We start from the raw sequence: 10,257 nt of genomic DNA, 5'->3' as shown, positions 1-10,257 counted from the left end.
TGTTGGGAAGATACAGTTTGCAAGAAGGTCAGGAGGAAGAAGGATTACTGAAGGACCCGACTTGAAATTTGGAAAGTGCTCTGAAAGGTGCCCTATTTGGTAGGGATCACGTGACGTGGAGCAATGACACTGGAATGTCCTGGCTTCATGGCATTTCAGTTTTGAGATTTGAATTGACAGCAACTGTATTTTGTTTTTGCTAACTTGTTGTTATAATTGGGAAGAAAAAATACAAGAGCAGCAAACGAGAATATCTTTCATTTATTGATGATTCTGTCACCTTTATCATCTAAAAAGTTTGTAATGTCGTAGTCATAGAATATATATATATATATATATATATATATATATATATATATATATATATATATATATATGTATATGTATATATATGTATATATATATATATATATATATATATATATATATATATATATATATATATATATATAAATATATATATATATATATATATATATATATATATATATATATATATATATATATATATATATATATATATATATATATATATATATATATATATATATATATATGAAGGCTCTCTTTTCGAGTTTCTTAAGTACAGAAGAAGATCCACTAATCCGCAGATTTTGCAAATAGATGCATTCTTAACTAGAATCGTCGTATACCCATTGGTTTCTCTAATACAGAAACGCGGGAAAAACATCTCGTTTCTAAAATAGTCATGAGCATAACAGAGTTTTTTTTCGGGTGTAATGAATTGAATGAGCTATCTTCCATTTTTTCGCAGAAAACCTTGATTTTAGGAAACTGATATATTAAATGGATAGCTTTATCTATAGTTAGGGTTTTATAATATATATATATATATATATATATATATATATATATATATATATATATATATATATATATATATATATATATATATATATATATATATATATATATATATATATATATATATATATATATCTCAGGTTGAAGAGGTAAAGGCATGCATGTCTCTTACAAGATACAAGTTTATTCTGCCAACGTTTCACATCACATGATGCATCTTCAGGGCTGGAAAATTACATAAAATAAATACTTAAAATGTCACTTATACAATGGGAAAAACTTCTTTAAAAATTTAAAAATTTAAAACATTTACAAATACAAAAATTAAAACAAGAACTTGAAAGGAACACCTACCAAGGCCAGAGCTAAAAAGTGACTAGAAAGACAGGGAGAAAATAAACAAACGAAAGAAACCTATAACGAACGTGGAGCGTAAACAAACAGGCAGTTATGCTATAAACAGTTGTGTGGACGACGATTGGGTGTTTAGTGTTGGTACATTAGTTTTTATATAAGGCGACTCCAACACCATCAACTCGTCGTCCTTACCGGCAGATCCAATAATTTTAAAATCATTCATATCTAAGCGGGTACCACAGATTTTAGAATGGTCCTGAACATTGATATATATATATATATATATATATATATATATATATATATATATATATATATATATATATATATATATATACACATATATATACATACATACTGTATATATATATATATATATATATATATATATATATATATATATATATTCTATGTATGTATACATTATATAGTTTATAGTTTATGTTGAAAGGAACATACACACACACACACACACACACACACACACACACACACACACATATATATATATATATATATATATATATATATATATATATATATATAAACATACACGCAGTTAATTTATAGTATAAGGAAAAAAAAAGTTTGCCACTATATATTCTCTGAAGGTAAGTAAGAGAAAGTCAAGTTGACTTCCTCATGTGCAGAAGACCAAATCTGAGAGAGGCGAGAAATAGTAAAATTTCCAATGGAGAGTGTATGGCAGCACAGCACAGGGTGGTGGTAATGGACTTGGAAATAGGGAACACAGTCATAGGTAGGCCTGCGCGTGACCCATCAACAATCAAGTGATGAAAGCTGACACGAGGAGGAAGCGGGGCAGGAATTTAACGAGAGAGTATTGAGGAAAGTACAAAATTGGTGGAATCGCAACAGTGTGGTGATAAAGAGAGTGGGTGGAGAGGTGTTGGGAGACATCTGGAAAGAAGACTTCCTGAGGATCAGGAAACCTGGTGGTGGAACGACGAAGTGAAAGAGGTGGTGAAAGCCAAAAAAAATGCAAAGACGATCTTGGAAAACTATGGACAGCAGAGGATAAGGAGAGGTACCAAAGACATAAGAAACAAGTAAAGAATTCAGTTGCACAAGAAAAGGCAAAGAGCATTAGATGACATGCACGAAGAGCTGGAAACACCTGGGAGGGAGAGAAAAATTCACAGAATTGCAAAGTCGAGGGACAAGAACACCAGAGACCACTCCCAAATAAAAGAGGTTAAGGATGGGAATGGAGTAGTTTTATGCAACGAGGATAAGATAAAGAAGAGGTGGAAAGAATATTATGAACACCTGTTAAATGAAGAAAATCCTAGAAAAATCTTTGAAGATGGATTCCAGAACCTTGGTATGACACACAATATTATCATGAAGGAAGTAAAGAAGGCACTAAAGAAGGTGAAAAATGGTAAAGCAGTAGGACCAGATGGAATTCCTGCAGAGGTTTGGAAGAGCCTGGAAGAAGAAGGAATAGACATGCTGTGGGACCTAGCAAAGAAAATATACAGTCAGGAAACGATACCAAAAGAATGCAGAGAAAACTTTATTGTTTCTGTCTATAAAGAGGAGGGTGACATCCAGGATTGTGCAAACTATAGGGGAATAAGGCTAATGTCTCACACCATGAAAATCTGGGAAAGAGTAATGGATCAAAGAATTAGAGAAGAAACATTCGTAGGTGAAGAATAGTTTGGTTTCATGCCAGGAAAGTGAACGACAGATGCAGTGTTTGCCATCCGGCAAATGGAAAAACTCCGGGAAAAGCAGAAAGGACTGCACACAGTATTCATAGGTCTGGAAAAGCATATGATAGAGTCCCACGCCAAGATGTCTGGAGATGTATGCGAGTAAAAGGAACACCGGAGAAGTATGTGAGGTTGGTCTAAGACATTTTTGAACGAGCAAAGAAGCAGGCTAGAAGCAGCGTTCGGTTTACTGAATGGATACCAGTAAGAGTTGGTTTACATCAAAGATCTGCTCTAAGTCCATATCTTTTTGACCTAACAATGGATTTGCTATCTCAAGGAATAACAGATCAATCCCCCTGGTGCATGCTGTTTGCTGATGACATCGTGTTATGTAGCACCAACAGAGAGGTAGTGGAGTCAAAACTAGAGCAATGGAGGAAGGTACTGGAAGACAGAGGATTAAAGATCAGTAGGAAGAAGACTGAATACCTAAGTTTCAATGAAGATCAAGACTCCCAGATTAGTATGGAAGGGACAAGGTTGAACAGAGTAGAATAATTTAGGTATCTTGGTTTAACAGTGGCTGAAGATGGAAAACTGGATGTTGAAGATGGAAATCTGGATGTAGAAATAACACACCACACAGTGCAGGCTGGGTGGAAAAATTGGAGAAAGATGTCAGGTGTCTTGTGCGACCGCAGAATCAACATAAAGGTTACAAGAAGAGTGTTTAAGACAGTAGTGAGACCAGCTTTGATGTATGGAGCGGAAACATGGCCGGTAAAGAGAGTGCAACAAAAGGAACTGGATGCGGTAGAGATGAAAATGCTCAGGTGGATGTGTGGAGTAACAAAAATGGACAGGATCAAAAATGAAAGAATAAGAGGAACTACTAAAGTCGCAGAACTACCAAAGAAGGCCCAGGAAAGAAGACTGCAGTGGTATGGCCATGTCATGAGAAGGGATGAGACATATGTAGGGAGGAGAGTGATGCAGATGGAGGTGCCTGGTTGGAGAGCAAAGAAGACTGCAGTGGTATGGCCATGTGATGAGAAGGCATGAAACATACTTAGGGAGGAGAGTGATGCAGATGGAGGTGCCTGGTGGAAGAGGAAGAGGAAGGCCAGTTAGAGAAGACCTGAGAGACAAACAATTGTCAGAGGACGATGTGTTTGACCGAGCCAGGTGGAGGAGGAACGCTGTCAGAAACATCGACCCCACATAGAAGTAGGAAAAGATGCAGAGAGAGAGAGGGTTCCCTGCAGGTAAAAAAACAAAACAAAAAAGGTCGAGATTATCACGGGCATAGTGTTACATACCGTGCTCACAGAATTAATCAAATGATATATTCAAATTTAAATCATACCATTGTAACACTGATGCAACATTGAAAATTGGGAGGGAGGGGTAGCTGGAGTTTTGAAATGAGTCTTTCCAAGGCAAACTATCATAATGATGATGATGAGGATACCGCTTTCAGGTCAGCATCTGGACGGGTTACCGAGGGTCGTTGCCGTCTACAGCTAAGCCTTCCAGACTTCGAGAACGGCGGGTACATAGGGATAGCAACCTCACTGCGAAAATCCTAGCACGGATATCTAGCTATCTATTTATATATCTATTATATATATATGTGTGTGTATAATTTTTTGTATACATAAGTATGGATATAATACATACATCATACATACATATATACAGCTATCTATCTATCTATCTATCTATCTATCTATCTATCTATGTCTATGTTTATACATATATGATTTTACACTTAAAACTGCGGTAAAATGGAGTTGATTGAACGACTTCGGAAGTAAACCCAAAATGTAAACAAACGTCCCCGTAGTGGGCAGTTTACCCAACAAGGTCCTTAAGCAATGAACTGGCTTGTTCTTCGAAAACCTGCACTTCCAGAAACTGTCATGGATGGATGGAGGAAGCTGCGACAGTTTACCAAATTTAAAACTCAGTTTGTTTATTACCGGGAGTGAAGAGGGTTGTGTGTATCTATAGTGTTATTTATTGTTATATTTATTCAATTCTTATATTTTGAGTCGAATGTCGCCGAAAAAAAAAATCGAAACCCGGGTTTGAGTGATAGACCCATAGGCTTTCTCAAACCATGGATAGACCTATGCGCCTATTTATTGATTTCGGTTTGTTTGTGATGATTTCCAGTCTTGAGGAGTGGAAAACGAGTTGTGTAAAACTACATAAAAGCATTGAAGATATGGTTTTAAACGCAATTTATCATCAGACCTGCAAAGTTCACCCGGATCCAGATGAATGAAGACTATTCAGCTAAATATTACGATATACAGTTACGACCGAAGGTTACGACAACATATCGTGCCTAGAAGAGGGGTAAGTAGACTGCAGTAGCTTCGTAAGGGTAGAAATAATTGTTCTTAAATCGTTCAAATTATCATCAACACGACAAGTCCGACGTATCAAGAAAATTATGTAGTTTCAGTGATTTAGTCTAAAATCGTTTTGGTTTATTTGGCTACAGTACATGAGTATTGCAACCGTTACCAGGCTTTACCATGAGTCGTACTCAAGTTTATATTAGAATAATTTCTTCATGTGCGACATCTTGGCCCGGGTCTCTAAAATACGATGGCAAAAATGATAGCTTGGTTAATTAAGGTTACTGTTTACTTTTTTTTTTTTGTAGGGTACCACCCCACCGAAGGCGCTCTGCAAGACCCGAAAACTTAGTTCATCACAGACATTAAATGATTAAGACACATTCCGAGATTCATTTTTATTTTATTATACGAATTATTCTATGTTAAAGGTTAAATTTACACTGGCATACCAATCAGAAAAAGAGGGCTTTCATTTTTTTTTACGACTTTCTATTTTCAGTCTTCTTGATGTCAAGTGGGCGCTTAGTGTTATAATTTTGGAGCGGCAAATTTTAAAGCCTCTCAAGCTTACTACTTTCGAAGTGCATCTCGGCTCTAATAGTTTATATTTATTTGTTTATAGTTTATTTATTTGTTTATTTAAATATTTATTTAATAATTTAATTATTTCATTTATTTATTATTATTATTATTATTATTATTATTATTATTATTATTATTATTATTATTATTGTTATATAATAAAAATCCACAATTATATGGTAAACTATATTACTATGTAATATAGTTTACTATATAATTGTGGATTTTTTTTATTATACAGATTGTTTTTCACGAGATCGTGAATTTCTTAGTCATTATTATTATTATTATTATTATTATTATTATTATTATTATTGGATTTCCCTCTCTCGTAAGAATTCTGGCAAGCGCCTCCTCACTCACGTAATTTATTTTCCTCTTAGAACTCTTTTATCATCCAGCATAATTTTTGTTGGCCCTCATTTTCTCGGCAATGGTTTCGTCGCCACTTAGGGGTTTAGTGCCGTCAATGCACCTTATGCGGTGCACTGTAGGCATTAGTACTTAAGGTTCTTTGTAAGCTTCCCTGCGGCCCCTAGATGCAACCCCTTCCATTCAATTGACTGAACTTCCGTTCATATTCTCTTTCTTCCATCTTACTTGCCACCTTCTAACAATTGATTCATATTGCAACTGCGAGGTTTTCCTCCTGTTACACCTTTCAAACCTTTTACTGTCAATTCCACTTTCAGCGCTGAATGACCTCACAGGTCCCAGCGCTTGGCCTTTGGCCTAAATTCTATATTCTATTCTGTTTTGTGTCTGTTTGTTACAAGTTTTCATAAATAAGTTTTTCTTCCGAGTCATAACTGATTTTGAATCGGTAATTGTTTCTGAAGCGTAAAGTCTCATTTATAATTAATCTGATTCTCGAGTCTTGAAGGTAATTGTTTCTACTGTGTAAAATCTCATTTATAATTATTCTGATTCCCAGATTCTTAACGTTAATTGTTCCTGCAGCATAAAATCTCATATATAATTAATATTATTCCCCGATTCTTAAAAATAATTTTTTTGCAGCTTAAAATCTCATTTATAATTAATCTGATTCCCGATTCTTAAAGGTAATTGTTCCTGCAGCGTAAAACCTAATTTATAATTAATCTGATTCCCGATTCTTAACGGTAATAGTTCCTGCAGCGTAAAATCTCATTTATCATTAATCTGATTCCCCGATTCTTAACGGCAATTGATTCTGCAGCTTAAAATCTCATTTATAATTTATCTGGTAGCCCGATTCTTAACGGTAATTTTTCTGCAGCTTAAAATCTCAATTATAATTAATCCGATTCCCGATTCTTAATGGTAATTGTTCCTGCAGCATAAAATCTCATTTATAATTAATATGATTCCCCGATTCTTAACAATAATTTTTTTGCAGCTTAAAATCTCATTTATAATTAATCTGATTCCCGGTTCTTAATGGTAATTGTTCCTGCAGCAAAAAATATAATTTATAATTAATGTTATTCCCCGATTCTTAAAGGTAATTGTTTCTGCAGAGTTAAATCTCCTTTGTAATTAATCTGAATCCCGATTCTTAACGGTAATTGTTCCTGCAGCGTAAAATCTCATTTATAATTAATATGATTCCCCGATTCTTTACGGTAATTTTTCTGGAGCTTAAAATCTCATTTATAATTATTCTGATTCCCGATTCTTAACGGTAATTGTTCCTGCAGCATAAAATCTCATTTATAATTAATATGATTCCCCGATTCTTAGCGGTAATTTTTCTGCAGCGTAAAATATCATAATTAATCTGATTCCCGATTCTTAATGGTAATTGTTTCTGCAGAGTAAAATCTCATTTATAATTAATCTGATTCCCCGAACCTTAACGGTAATTTTTCTGCAGCGTAAAATCTCATTTATAATTAATCTAATTCCCGGATTCTCAACGGTAATTTTTCTGCAGGTAAAATCTCATAATTAATCTCATTCCTGATTCTTAACAGTAATTTTTCTGCATCGTAAAATCTCATAATTAATATGATTCTCGATTCTTAATGGTAATTGTTCCTGCATCAGAAAATCTCATTTATATTTAAAATGATTCCCCGATTCTTAATGGTAATTGTTTCTGCATCGTAAAATCTATAATCTGATTCCCCGATTCTTAACGGTAATTGTTCCTGCAGCGTAAAATCTCATTTGTAATTAATAAGATTCTCCGATTCTTAACGGTAATTGTTCGTTCAACATAAAATCTCATTTATAATTAATATGATTCCCCGATTCTTAGCGGCAATTTTTCTGCAGCGTAAAATCTCATTTATAATTAATCTGATTCCCCGATTCTTAATGGTAATTGTTCCTGCAGCGTAAAATCTCATTTATAATTAATCTGATCCCAATTGTTAACGGTAATTTTTCTGCAGGGAAAAAAATTTCATTTGTAATTAATATGATTCCGATTCTTAATGGTAATTGTTCCTGCAGCGTAAAATATTTATAATTGATCTCATTCCCCGATTCTTAACGGTAATTTTTCTGCAGCATAAAATCCCATTTATAATTAACATGTTTCCCCGATTCCTAATGGAGATTGTTCCTGCAACGTAAAATCTCATAATTAATCTGATTCCCCGATTATTAATGGTAATTGTTACTGCAGCGTAAAACCTCATAATTAATCTGATTCCCCAATTCTTAATGGTAATTTTTCCTGCAGCGTAAAATATCATTTATAATTAATATGACCCCCTGATTCTTAACGGTAATTTTATTTGCAGCGTAAAATATCATTTATGATTAATCTGATTCCCGATTTTTAATGGTAAGTGTTCCTGCAGTGTAAAATCTCATTTATAATTAATCTGATTCCCCGATTCTTAATGGTAATTGTTCGTGCAGCATAAAATCTCATTTATAATTGATTCCCTGATTCTTAGCGGTAATTTTTCTGCAGCGTAAAATATCATTTATAATTAATCTGATTCCCCGATTCTTAATGGTAATTGTTCCTGCAGCGTAAAATATCATTTATAATTAATATGATTCCCCGATTCTTAGAGGTGATTTTTCTGCAGCGTAAAATATCATTTATAATTAATCGGATTCCCGATTCTTAATGGTAATTGCTCCTGCAGCGTAAAATATCATTTATAATTAATATGATTCCCCGATTCTTAGAGGTGATTTTTCTGCAGCGTAAAATATCATTTATAATTAATCTGATTACCGATTCTTAATGGTAATTGTTTCTGCAGAGTAAAATCTCATTTATAATTAATCTGATTTTCCGATTCTTAACGGTAATTTTTCTGCAGTGTAAAATCTCATTTATAATTAATCTAATTCCCCGATTATCAACAGTAATTTTCCTGCAGGTAAAATCTCATAATTAATCTGATTCCTGATTCCTAACGGTAATTTTTCTGCATCGTAAAATGTCATTTATACTTAATCTGATTCCCGATTCTTAATGGTAATTGTTCCTGCAGCATAAAATCTCATTTATATTTAATATGATTCCCCGATTCTTAATGGTAATTGTTTCTGCAGATTAAAATCTATAAATAATCTGATTCCCCGATTCTTAACGGTAATTGTTCCTGCAGCGTAAAATCTCATTTGTAATTAATAAGATTCTCCGATTCTTAACGGTAATTGTTCGTGCAACGTAAAATCTCATTTATAATTAATATGATTCCCCCATTCTTAGCGGTAATTTTTCTGCAGCGTAAAATCTCATTTATAATTAATCTGATTCCCCGATTCTTTATGGTAATTGTTCCTGCAGCGTAAAATCTCATTTATAATTAATCTGATCCCGATTCTTAACGGTAATTTTTCTGCAAGGAAAAAATTTCATTTATAATTAATATGATTCCCCAGTTCCTAATGGAGATTGTTCCTGCAACGTAATATCTCATAATTAATCTGATTCCCCGATTATTAATGGTAATTGTTACTGCAGCGTAAAATCTCATAATTAATCTGATTCCCCAATTCTTAATGGTAATTGTTCCTGCAGCGTAAAATCTCATTTATAATTAACATGACTCCCTGATTCTTAACGGTAATTTTTCTACAGTGTAAAATATCATTTATAATTGATCTGATTCCCGATTTTTAATGGTAAGTGTTCCTGCAGCGTAAAATCTCATTTATAATTAATCTGATTCCCCGATTCTTAATGGTAATTGTTCGTGCAGCATAATATCTCATTTACAATTATGATTCCCAGATTCTTAGCGGTAATTTTTCTGCAGCGTAAAATATCATTTATAATTAATCTGATTCCCCGATTCTTAATGGTAATTGTTCCTGCAGCGTAAAGTATCATTTATAATTAATATGATTCCCCGATTCTTAGAGGTGATTTTTCTGCAGCGTAAAATATCATTTATAATTAATCTGATAACCGATTCTTAATGGTAATTGTTTCTGCAGAGTAAAATCTCATTTATAATTAATCTGATTCCCCGATT

At 33.5% G+C, this 10,257-nt stretch overlaps 1 protein-coding gene across 2 annotated transcripts in view; it reads left to right on the top strand.

Annotated features, from left to right (window-relative positions):
- Positions 1-251, top strand: part of LOC136843889 (uncharacterized) — a 229,836-nt gene extending 229,585 nt beyond the window's left edge. For both annotated transcript variants that reach the window (XM_067112766.1, XM_067112767.1), the window contains exon 7: positions 1-251. This exon is cut by the window's left edge and continues 125 nt beyond it. In XM_067112766.1, the coding sequence (XP_066968867.1) occupies positions 1-51 (51 nt within the window). In that variant the 3' untranslated portion in view covers positions 52-251.
- The last annotated feature ends 10,006 nt before the right edge of the window (positions 252-10,257 follow it).

Source organism: Macrobrachium rosenbergii, chromosome 12 (genome assembly GCF_040412425.1).
Source record: "Macrobrachium rosenbergii isolate ZJJX-2024 chromosome 12, ASM4041242v1, whole genome shotgun sequence".
Taxonomy (NCBI): Eukaryota; Metazoa; Arthropoda; class Malacostraca; order Decapoda; family Palaemonidae; genus Macrobrachium; species Macrobrachium rosenbergii.
Note: the sequence above shows the minus strand (reverse complement) of the source record. Positions and strands in the feature narration are given on the sequence as shown.